Genomic DNA, 13,261 nt, shown 5'->3' with positions numbered 1-13,261 from the left:
GTAAGGAGGCTTTGCATGCTTATTGAGAGATGTGCCAACCTTTAAAACTGATGGACTGTGATCACAAGCTAAGTTGTCAGGTGTACAGTTCCGCGCTAAAATAAAAGAACTGCGGGTGCTAGAAATCTGAAACAAAAGATGGAAATCGCTAGAGAAACTCAAAAGGTCTGGCAGCATTTTTGGAGATAAAACCCAGTCAACATTTTGGGTCCAGTGACCCTTTTTCAGACCTGGAAATTCTGAAACTGACATAAAGCATCAGAAGAATCGCAGATGAAAGTAGGAAGGGACTGGACCAGAGGAGAAAAAAAAAGTTGTGGTAGGAAGAGAGATCTTCTGTGAGGCAGGAATAAGCAGAAACAATGGGTCTGCCCAGGTTGTCCAGTTTGAGGAGTATGGGGAGAACACAGACGCAGGTCTACATGGTTAGGGGTCTATGAGCTTGGGAGCTGTGTTAGGGAAGTGGAGGGATAAGAGATTCCCAAACAAAATGGGATTAATGACCGTCTGAAGAAGGATCACAGGACTCAAAATGTTAACACTGCTTTCTCTCCACAGATGCTACCAGACCTGCTGAATTTCTCCAGCAATTTCTGTTTTTAAACAATTCCAGGCATTGTGTTTTACCAGTCGTCTGCCTTCTGCATTTTTAATTGCTCTTATTTTCAAACCTTCACCTGTGGCACGGCCATAATTATTTTTTAATCTTCCCTCAAAGCCTAAGTGGACATTCTGCTCAGCTGTCAGCGGTGAAGGTGGGAATATGCCACCTGTGATCAATAAAATCAGAAGCTTTACATCAAGTATGGTATACTTTCTTCTCTCCTGCTTTTAGAGTAAATGGCAGTACTCAATAGATGAAGAGGCATCATAATTTAAAATTTAATTATGAATAGTGACCACACCCCATCCCTTTGAAATATCTCTGCTTGCAACCTATATAGGAATATACAATACCCAAGGGGTCTAATCCTTATCCATCAATGATGCTGAAATAAAGCAGTGCATTTTGTGTTAAGAGGCTCACCTAAAAAAAAAACGAAGGGAATAATCATTTTTCTGCTGATGTGGACATTTGGTAACTTAAGAGTGAAGGGCTTTCAAATGTAATTTTGAAACTGAAGTCATACATGTTTCACTTTAACAAACTATGTTTGCAACTCAAATGTACATCACACTTGAGGCCCACCAAAAAAGAATCTTGAACAGGGATGGTCACTGACCACAAAATCCAGATTGGTCTGAATTTTATTTTCTTTGAGCTGAATCTGAAACTCTGGATTTTGTTAGACCAAAACAATTTTCCCCATGTAAATGAAATGGAGTTAGCAGTGCAGAGGGACACCAGTCCCTTGCTGCATGTTCAGCACAATTGTTCATCACTAGAAAATTTTGCTGTATAATTCTGAACAGATGGGCCTCTGTGCACTCAAAATAGTCAAAGTCACATTTAAAAATCTGATGAAAAGCCATCCACCTGAAATGTTAACTTTGTTTCACTCATGACAGATGATGCCTGATCTGTGTGAGTGATTCCTGCATTTTCTCTTTTGATTTTTAGATTTTCAGCAATGGCAGTATATCATTTTGTGTCCATGAAGCTTTTTATTGTGGCCAAATCTTAAGGTTATTTCCTTTAAATGGCAAATACATTAGACTTTTCAGATGGAATGAACCATCTTACCTAGGTTTACCAACAGCTCAGAGGATTCAGTTGTAAATTGCCTCTCTTACATCTGAATGTTGGTTACAAAAGCATGTAACCATTTCTCTCTCTGTCAGTGCAATATTGATCCTGGGATAATCCGTGTCAAATTCCTTGATAATTTAATGGTGGAACACACTTGATTCTAAACTTGATTTTAAACTACAGCTTTTGATTCAAAGTTGAAAATTGTGGACGCTTTCATCTGAAAGCTGATGACAGTGCAATGCGAATAGTCTTTCTATATAGGGGTTAATCATTTGAACAGTTAAACACTTCAGTACCTAAGGGATAACTTGCATAATAACTAGATGTGCCATAAGAGTCAGACCGAAATGCTCAATATCATGCTGAAATATTTCAAACATAAAGACTTTTCATTGGACATAAAGTCGTGAAATTATGAACTTGATTACTCTACTAGCCGGAATCAAATCTCTTGTCAACCAGTAGAATACCCTCTGTCAGTTGATGTTATTGGAGGGTCAAGGACTCAAAATGACAACTTGGGGCAGGATTTTCCTGGGGGCTTCTGAACCTAATCTTCAGGATCCAGTTGGGTCAGAAGCCAAAAGGCAATCCCACCAGTGATTTTCCTCAAATTAAATAGACAATCAGAGGGTAGGCTCCTGATGTTACAAATAGCCAATAACCCTGTGGTTTGAAGGTAGTGGCAGGCCAGCATAGCAGCTGAGTGCATTAGATGTCATCTAAGATGAAACTGTACTCTCGTCAACTTTGTTAAACTTAGAATGAAGTAGCCGCAATAGTCTGGTAGCAATGAGGACGTCGACCTCTCGAATGGGTGGCCTGCAGCTGCTGCAGAACTGAGCATGGCAGGGCTCCTCTAACCTTGCCTGGGGTGCTGGGCCCCTGATCTACCACCTCCCAGCACCTAAGTTGTCTCCACCAAACTGGCCTTACTAGGTCTTAAACTGGCTTAATTATACCCAGCTTTTTGTGTTCACTGACGTGGCTGCAGTATGATCAGGAAGAGGGAAATGGGCAACAAGGAACACAAAAGGTGCTCACATCCCACCGCAGTCCAGGACAGATTCCCTGTGGAAATGCTTGACCACTGCGTAAAATTGAAAACTACTCTAAATGGAACAAAGTCAAGCCTTGCCTCTGTGCTGCTTTGTGCTACAAAGGCCACCCAAATGTTGTAACAAATATCCATAATCCTAATGCTAACCAGATCAATCCTGCAGCTCGCAACAGCAACTGAACCGACCTCTCAGTCCATCATAGCTGCTGGATTTCATTTTTCTTCACATTCATCAGTATAAATAATAAAATCCCATTATGTTAAGGGAATAGAAATTCTAACCAACAGCCTTAGAACCTTTTGCCAAAAGTTAGTCAAAATTTGAAATTACTCTACAGAAGTCTGTTTTGTGTGTGTGTGTGTGTGTGTGTGTGTGTGTGGGGCGGGGGCGGGGGCAGTGTGCATGCACATAAAACCTTTTTCACTTCCATGTGATCAACATCATTGAAATAGTAAAAGATGTTTGTATTTGTTGTAGTTATATCTGTTTTATAACAAAGTTATATCTGTTTTATTGTTATAAATAATTTTCCAAGAAAGGTGAAAAATTACAAATGTTTTCATATCATATACAAATTAATGCTGCGATTTTGTAGAGCAAATTCAAAATCCTATTGGGCACATTAATGAGCAAGCCTAACATAATATGTGCTGACTTGGCTGGATACCAATAAGCAGTATGAATGTCACATCAGGTGACAAGAAATCAAATCTTTCTTGATTTTCATTTATTTTCATTTTTATACTCTCAGCACTGAAACTTTGTGTATTTCTTTCTATCACAGTTCTTAAGTTTGTTGCCATGGCAGCAAAATGAGATTATATAAATCTGACTTCTGTTTACAGACTCCATTTTAACACCATTCATTTTATTATAAGAGCATCATCTGTTGTAAGTATGAACAATTCCCACATCTAATTACAACCAGGATTTCAGGGTCATTAAACAAAATACATTTGCATCAGCAAGAGTGGAAATGGAGACTAAAATCACAGAGCATCATGCATGAACTTGCACTTGATTTCTTTCCTTCCTATCTTAAAATTTCCTCCTTGACCTTCTTTTTGATCTTGTGAAACCTTAACTCTTGAGTTTTAAAATAATGTAACAGCTTAATGTTGTACACATTGCGTTGAATGTGAAAAAAATCTGGTTGGCGCAAGACAACCTTTTCTAGGCAATTACTTGGGACATTAGTATAACACATAGTCCCCCAGTTACATTCTACGTATTTATAAATCTGTAGTACAAGGTGGGTTTAAACATCACATTTAAAAAGTGGCCGGGCTGTTTTATCGGCATTATTTTATATTCTAAATCAGTGCCATTGACTTTGAAATTATGCTTCATGAAGATCAGCACACAAATATTTTTCATATGCCAACGTGTCAAATACATGTACTTTAAATCATCATATACAACAATTGTTAGACCTTTAGCCCTGCTGTGATGTTAATCATATCAAAAAAAGTCTTGCCCCTCTTGAAGAATTCATTTCTTACATATTCCTTTTGGAGATGACAGAATTCAGAGTTTAAGAGATTGATTCATGAAGCGAGAGCTATTTTTAGAGTAATGTTGGTAATACTGGACAGGTAAATAGACTTAATTACGAATATAACTATTTTTAAATCGAACAGTATGAGAAGTTCAGCATTTTAAAAATAGATGAACTATTAAATTAGTCATAAAGGAAATGGCAAAATGTAGTTTGAAGTTACACCAAAACTTTCCTATGATTTGTGCTGGAAACTTTGTGCACTATTCAGTAGAAACAATTTTTTAAAAAAAATTACCTGGAACTTATAAAATCCTGAGGGACACAGATAAGGTGAATGACAAGGGTCTTTTCCCTAGGGTGGGAGAGTTCAAAACTAGGGGACATATTTTTAAATGAGAGGAGAAAGATTAAAAGGGACTTGAGGAGCAACTTCTGTTTTTAAACACAGAGTAGTTTGTCTATGGAATGAACTGCCAGAGAAAGTGATGGATCCAGGAACAGTTACAACATTTAAAAGACATTTGGATACGTTCATGAATAGGAAAAGTTTGCAAGAAAATGGGCCAAGTACAGGCAGGTGGGACTAGTTTTGTTTGGGAACATGGTGGGCACAGACTTGTTGGACTGAAGGGTCTGTTTTCTTGCTGTAGGAATCAATGACTATGACGAAAATAGTTATAATATTTAGAAGGGAACTATTTGCGACTTTGAGACAAGCATGGTAAGTGAAATTAATCTTGAGCAAACAGCTGTGTAAACCTGTTGTAAGGATTATGAAGCAACATTTTTTGTGCAATTGAAATAAGGAAAATGTGGGTTATATCAGGAGTTAATAAGTGATTCATTTCAGGTACACATCTTAACCCAGGCATTATCATTGGCCTAATCTGCATCTATCTTTCTTTGCTGGCTTTGCAATCATGGTTCATGGTTTGTTAAATAATACATGTGATTCTCTTTTAAAAAGTCAACCTTTAGTCCCAAACCCAGTGCAGTAGCCTTTGTGATGTTGATTTTCCCTGACAAGATTCCATTACAATTGACTGCCCAGCAAGTAAACCTGTAGATCAGGAGCTAGTGAGTTTTTTCACCTTCAGCTAGCCAGTTGTTTCTGTGTTTCCCGAGCCGTGTTCTCAATTTCCAAAGGGCTAAGTTTGCGTGGTAAGTTGCTTTCTACCTTGCTGGCAGCTGGAGCTGTCAAAGGCAGCTCTTCTGTCATCTGCTGATCCAGCCTTACCTTTTATTATTTGAAAACAAATGTAGTCTCCGCCAAAATCAGCACACTTCATGGAAGCATTGAGACCCCTCTCTGAACAAATTTCCAAGCCTCTTGCATGTAGCAATAGACCCCTGGGGACCTCCTCCAAATAATGCAGCACTTGCAGACTGTTTCCATGCTGCATGGCTCTATGGACAGGTACATGAATAGGAAAGGTTTAGAACCGTATGGGACAAACTCAGGCAAATGGGACTAGTTTGGTTTGGGAAACCTGGTCAGTGTGGACAAGTTGCACCGAAGGGCCTGTTTCCATGCTGTATGGCTCTATGACTCTGACTCTGCAAGTTCCAGGGACAACAGAGCTCTCCCACCATGGGTCTTGTGAACTGCTGCCATTTTGACTGGCTTTACTGCTGCTGAAACCTTGCTCATTGTGAACTGACAGGGCAGACCACCTACAGGCTATTCTCATGAATCTGTGCATTATAAATTGTTAAAACATCTTTTAGAGATATGTGACTAAGCTACAGTTATTTATTCGTAAGAAATGAGAAAACTTCCATTTATATATCGTCTTTCACACCGCCAGGGTCTCCCAAGATATGCACAATCAATTAAGTACATTGTTGTCGTGTGGGAGGTTTATGCTACTCTTTAAAAAAAATTATATGTTTTGACAGAGGCACATAAATATTAATAGAATATTGTATTGTGTGTCTGTGGTTGGATTGTAGAGGGCAAAAAGTTAAAATGATCACATGGGCTAGGATGATTATACTGTGGGAGAAAAAGCCATCAGCCTGCAATTTAAAAGAAAACAACTAAATGCAGTGACTTCCGGAGGAACTCCCTATTTTCAAACTTTATTTGAACTCCCTGTTTTGCAATCAACCCTGTTCAGTATTTTCACATTGTAATCAGGATTTAATGGGTAACGTTCAAGCTATCAACAATCACTGCAACTCCCCTTTAGTCATGAGTGAGTCATGAGGCCATTTACAAGTAACATTAAATCTAACAAATGTGACTTAGATTCTTTATACCATGAGAAAATTAATACTTTTCCTCTTGAACTGTAGGCACTTTCAAATTCTGTTGAGAGAACCAGTTCAAATAGAAGTGGAAATTGTTTTAGGCATTTGGGTTTCAAACTAATGGGAATTGAATCTTGCATTCTAGGAAACTGGGATTGCCTTACACTGTTTTCAAAAAAAAGTGTAGATTTTTTCCATCCTGAAGTTAAGGTGGTGAGAATAGAATGCAAAACTCACTATACTATGCAGCAGTCTTCTGAGATTGGCCCATCTAAATATTTCCAAATAGACCCCATACCAGCTTGCTCTAGTGTGAGAAGTTGGATAGTTGTATCTTCCATCAGCCATTCTAAGGCTGCAGCCAAAAGTGAAAGTGCTGTAGCCACACTAACATAAGCAGTCACATAAAAAGGCAATAAAGTCCTCCCCAGAGCTTAGTCTGGAGAAGTAGCTACTAGCCCCAAACTATGGAACGATCATATAAAGTGGGCCAGGAACCACAGCCTGTGAGCAACTGATGGAGTGACACAGATTCTAAACCCCTGTTCCAATGGTTAGCAATGTGAATGGTCATTTGGAAAGAGAAAAAAAATGACAATATGGGCATGAACATCTTCAAATGCGTTCATATACTGAACAATTGTACAACAGCCACCTGCAAGACATACAGTCACTTCCTGACGGACAGGATGTGCTGCACAGTGGACATGTCTGCCACTATGGAGAGGCTCCTTAGCTTTATTTGTCAAGACCATTTGAAATTATAGAACGTTACCCTGTATCCTCAAAAATAAAACCATGCTTTGCCCTTTTTGCTAATTACTAGTTTCTCTCTACTCCCTTTTGGGAGTAGTTAGAATGACTATTACCTCTGTACTTGTCATTCTCTGAGCTTGAGGTTTAACTCTTCAATGTGTAAGTCACTGTTGCATTCCAGCTTCAACCCTACCTCACCCATATCCCTGTTAATTTGGTGCTAATTTAAAATCAAAAAGGACATGTTCTGTTACTGTGGTGCTTTGTCCTTCTTTACCCACTCTCCAAATTTCAATTCGGTTGACCAGGTCATCCTTGTCCAATACTTTGACTGGAAGTAGCACTGCATCTCCAGCAACAGCTTCCCTTTTGTTCATGCACCTTGATGTGCAGAGACCCCATAATTATTCATGTTTGGTGCTGTCCTTCACCTCATTTACATACTTCCCATTAGGGAAAGATCTTCTTTCTTAGGTGGGCACCTGTCTCACGCTCTGTCTGCAAAGGCACCAAGCCACCTAGACTCACTCTTAAAAAAGGAATCATGTAGAATCTTCAGTCAATCAGGCAGTTAAGAGCAAACTGACGGATGAGCTTCCCAACCAAGGACCCCGGTTACCTGGAGCTGATGGCCAATCAGAGGCCATAATACTCAGCAAGTCACAAAGGAGTCTGTAGCTGTTTCCAGTACAGCCATATCTTTTGATCATCTAATTCAAATATCCATTTCCCTTATTAATACTCAGGCATAGTATGAGTGACTCTTTAGGAATACAAGCATGGCTAAAAGTTATGCATTGGAGGGTTTGGTCAGGCATTGATTAATTTTACTACAGCAAGGAGGGGAAGGTAAAATGGTAGGACAGAAACTAATCAAACCAGTCTTCAATCAGCCATTCAGAGATAGTAGGAACGGCCGATGCTGGAGTCTGAGATAACAAGGTATGGAGCTGGATGAACACAGCAGGCCAGGCAGCATCAGAGGAGCAGGAAAGCTGACGTTTCGGGTCTGGACCCTTCTTCAGAAATAGGGGATGGTAAGGGGCATCCGAAATAAATAGAGAGAGGGGGAGGGGGCGATTGAAGATGGATAGTGGAGCAGATAGGTGGAGAAAAGACGGACAGGTCAAGGAGGCGGGGATGAAGCTAGTAAAGGTGAGTGTGGGTAGGGAGTTGGGATGGGGACTGGTCAGTGAGGAGGGAGGGACAGGTAGGTGGAGGGAAGACGGACAGCCATTAATTCTTTCAGCACGGTTATAAAGACCTAAGATGGCGGGAAAATATCTAGTAAAAGAGAGAAAATACCCAAATACTTTTAAAATAATTAGATATGGCGATTAGAGGTGCAGATTTATATGACTGTTTATTGACATTCATGTCATGTATGGTCTGCCCGAAGGACGCTGATGCTTCATCCAGAGCCATTTCCCTTCGCACCTTTTGTCAGTGGTGGTTTGCCATTGCCTTCTACTCTCAGGTGCAGGGAAAGGTGACAGGTTCCAAGTCTACGTCAGCTGGAACAGAAATCGAGTATGTGCTTGTTGACTTTATTTTGAAATACATTCATAATTATCCAGCCGAATTAGCTAACAAACCCCCTCATTGATAGTGTTAACAGTAACTGATGAGATCTGCATTCATTTTTATTTGTTAACCATATGTTGAATGACAAAACAAAAATCCTTTATCCTTTTTTTTGTGCAATGTAACTGTGCTCAACAGGTTAGCCTGGATGCAGATTTACTACCTGACTCACAGCTCATTTTTAGCCACTGGTAGCCAGTGAAGTTATGCTGATGTATTGTCACTAAAATGAACTTCATTATTAATACTAAATCAGATAGCATTTTTCAAAAATCATTTGTAACCAGATTAATTCCAATCACAAAGCTGCCTCATACTTTTGACCTGTTTACTCAACTTCAAATTTTCGAATGTTTATAAAGGTATTAGCAACAGGTGAGCTTGACTGAAGACATTCTTGATTATCCCTGTGATTATCCACTGCAAGTTCAACATTGAACTGAAGGCTTCCATTTTATTGCAATAAAAGCAAATAAGTAGTAATTATATCACTGGAAGTAAATTGATCTTACAACTGCTGTTTGCAAAGTGGAAAATACTCCACTGTATGCCTCTAAAAATAATTTCAGATTATTTGTGCAATTTGTTCCGACCATCACCAATAAAAAACATTGTTAGGATAACAGTCAGCTATGGAAACTTGCAGAAATATCCTTTTCTGCTTATATGGCAAGTAGCAGAATCAAATCAACCAACTGTTTTGTGTAAAGTTGCACACCAGCGTTAATATTTTATGGATTACAAAACCCAGGCAGTAATAAATTGAAAGTAATTTACTAAAACAATAAAGCATGGTATTTTGAATTTGGAGCACAGCAGAACTGTAAAAAGCTGCTAGTCATCAAGGAATAGCAATGCAGAATCATGTAAAAACTATTGAATAAGACTAAAACTAATGCAGTTAAAGTAAAAACTACTCAAGGCTATAGCACAGTTTCCTGCCAATCCAGCAAATCCTCAAACAGACACTGTTCAAAGGGCTGCACTGTTTATCACAAGAGAAAATGATCTGTAACTGATACTACAATTAATCAAAGCACTAGGGCTAAAGAATACTGGAATATCTAATACTACTCACAATGTACAAGTTAATATAAATTACTAAAAACATTCTTGGTGCTGCAATTCATTTTCCCAGCTGTTTCTTGCAATTAAAAGCTGAAACCTTGAAGATTGCCATTCAGCACAAGTGGACCAGACATGCCGAACTTGTACATTTCATGCATGGCAATGTAATGTTAATCCCAGTTTTCTGTAATCAATTCTATTTGCACTATGCAACAATATAGTTATATTACAGTGAATATTGCCTTAATTTGGCATCTCTCCAAGTAAAAGCCAATTCAAAATGAATTTACATTTCATAAGAGCGGTAAATTAGAATTGAATCTAATCTCATTAAATCCATCATTTGCCTGACTGCAACACATTGGAAATGTGTACATTTCACCACCTTTCACTGATGCAGTAAATAGGCAAGCAAGTTCCATTTGTGAATAATTACACAAGTTCTTGTTCCCAGCTTCCAAGATGAGCAGAAAACCAATTGTTAACGCCATTCTTTACTAGAATCTCCCTATAGTGAGCTCATATTCCTGCATAGTAGTTTGTCCTCTTTCACACTTTGACTGCTACAAAGTGGTTAAGAGAAAAAAATTAAGGCAAAAGATACACACAAGTACAAACAAGTGTTTGTAAACAAGTTTTCTTTCTCATTTTCAAATTTTTCTCTCCAGTATTTTAACAAACAACGTTTGTCCGTGTATACATTGCGCACACAACTTTTACAGAACCATTTAATATTTGTTTGCATTGTTATGTACACTGGAGTAGAACTATAACAGAGTTAAGCTTAAGGTACTTTTGACGACAATAGATTGAGCCACTCAGATCCCATGCATCAAATGTGATAAACAGATGAAAATCCACAAGACAGCAGTGGGAGGCAGTTTGCTTAAGGCAGTAGCAGGCACTTTTCTCTATCTGTCAATAAGAAAATCAGACAATTGTTTAATGTCTAAAATCACACATAGTTAATTAGAATGTGCCTTCAGTAGCTTACACAAAAGTATAATCTTAACAGTGCATAGGTGCAGTGGTTTGTTCCAGCTGGTTTAGTCCCATGTAAAACCTTGTCATAAACTATTAAACAACTATCAAATGTAGCAGTACTTTATCTTATTCCCAATCATAAATTGTTTTATACTTGTGATGTGCCACCATTTTCATTGACACTGAACTATTGTTTTTAAATTTGATCTGATTTTTTTTTAAAAAATGCCTAAAAATCTGATGTTCATTTATTCCAAATTTCTCTGTTCCCCTTTGCAGTTCATTCCAAAGTCTATTTCACTCTCTTGACATGGTTCTCATTTGAAGGCATACTGTTTTTTTTTCTCCTGATTCTCCAGAGTGTCTCTGTCAACCTACAGTCTCTATTTCTCATATTTTTTCTGCCTTATAATCTATTTGTCTTTATTCTGCTCATCAGTCCATTCTTAGCCTTATGGCTTCTCTCTTCTTCAAACTTGAATATCTTCATTTCTCAGTCTTTCATTTGTTTCCATTCATAGTTTCTTCCTTTCCTGTCTTCCCTTGAAACATCATTCCCTGACTTTCCCAAGAAGCTGTTGTCCCCTCCACTCTGAAACTGGGATGCCAGTATTCTGTATAATTGGAAATTTAATTTTCTGTTAATTATTCATCTGATGATTTGTTCTTCTACAAACCTCTGACTCCGAAGAGACTTAAATCTCATTCACTGTATCTGCTGGAACACTGTACTATCAGGCATGTAGTTTGTTCAAAATATGTATTCATTTATCTATTTTGCTTTGCAGTATATATAGTTTAGTGTTGAATCACTAACTACTCCTTTGACTGAAGTCATTCTTTTTAATTTAGTAACTGTAAAACCAGATCATGGGAACCTCAAATAAACATAAGTCTGCTGTAACAGATTTTGAACCACCCAATAATGCTTTCAGGCATTAATTTTTGACAAGCATCTCTTACATATGCTTTTATAACTAAATATTTACACACACTGAAATAGTAGAAATATTTTAAAAACATGCAATCTACCAATTGGGTCAATCCCATAGTTTGTCATTGTTGCTCAATATTTTCCTGTGGAGCTTAGACTGCAAAAAAAATTTTAAGAACAACATGACATGTCAGATAGTGAGACTTGATCAATATTCTAAACTTCTACCATTTTTTGTTGGTTTGGATCCATTTCATAAACATTGAAGAGATATTGGCCCTGAATTTGCCCATGAGCAATTGAGTTCAATTATTTTCTTCACATTTCGGTTCCAATTATTTTTGCTCTACAAATTGCTGGGTGTGCAAGTGATAATCGCACAGTGAGGGGAAACAAGACGTCTAGAACTTTAGTGAATGATATGACCGAGAGTCTAGCTCCTTAACGAATTATGCTTCAGGATAGAAAATGAAAAGAACAAGTGTCAGAAAAGGAAATTAATTGTAATTAGGTGTAGTAAAAGAAATAAAGAAAATTGATTGACATAATAGGTCAATACATTATCCCATTAACTTGATTCTTATATATTAAAATAGCAGCCCTATCTACAGGGAATTTGTTCCGCTCTTATGTTGTCAAATGACCATTCCTTGACACTCATTTGGAGGTGACAGTAAATGACCAGTTTTTATGACTTAAGGGTGGCACTGACAGATCATCGTACATAAAGACAATTCACAACTTGACTTGTATCTCCTCCCTGCTACATATTACTGTGTTTTGTTTTAACACACCAATAACAGTAGCATCATGAATTTGCTGTTACTTTCCCAGGCAGATCTTGGGCTAGTGACTTTGTGAATTATATATTCACAAAGTCACTAAGTAGTGGATTTGATAGGATACAGGATGTCATTGTGTATATGAAAAGAATATTATAATATTGCCAAATTGTAAAACATCTGATGATAACTTGTCATTGACAAACTAACTCCAAGTTACTGTCTTTGAGTATTTATACTTACAAGCTGGGAACTCACCTGTGCTGGAATTCAACTCTTCATTCTCAGACTCTGTGCCATTTTGACTACCATTGCCATGGAGATTATTCATTGTCGCAAGTTTCAGCTTTTGTAACTTCATTGCTTCAGCCATAGCTGCTGCTGTTAAACCTAGTAAACAAGAGATTAAGGTAACATGTCACTACTCGAAAGACTATTATTCACTTATTGTGGTGTGGAAAATTGTTAAAAACACTGCACAAAACACTACTGAGCAATTAGTATCATCGACAGAACAATTAATAAATGAAAGGCAATCTGAAAGCTATAACACTGGAAGAGCTAATATTCTAACAGAGATATGCCCTTGTGGTGTGGTGGTAGTGTCCCTTCCTCTGAGCAGGGAAGCCCAGGTTCAAATCCCAC

The 13,261-nt window shown here is 38.0% G+C and overlaps 1 protein-coding gene across 2 annotated transcripts in view; it reads right to left on the bottom strand.

Moving 5' to 3' along the window:
* Positions 1 to 13,261, bottom strand: part of dacha (dachshund a) — a 355,808-nt gene that overhangs the window by 128,142 nt on the left and 214,405 nt on the right. For both annotated transcript variants that reach the window (XM_048605493.1, XM_048605494.1), the window contains exon 3: positions 12,875 to 13,006. In XM_048605493.1, coding sequence (XP_048461450.1) covers positions 12,875 to 13,006 — 132 coding nt within the window. The remainder of the gene's footprint in view (positions 1 to 12,874; positions 13,007 to 13,261) is intronic.

This window comes from Rhincodon typus, chromosome 14, assembly GCF_021869965.1.
Source record: "Rhincodon typus isolate 14 chromosome 14, sRhiTyp1.1, whole genome shotgun sequence".
NCBI lineage: Eukaryota > Metazoa > Chordata > Chondrichthyes > Orectolobiformes > Rhincodontidae > Rhincodon > Rhincodon typus.
This window is presented reverse-complemented; position numbering and strand designations above follow the sequence as displayed.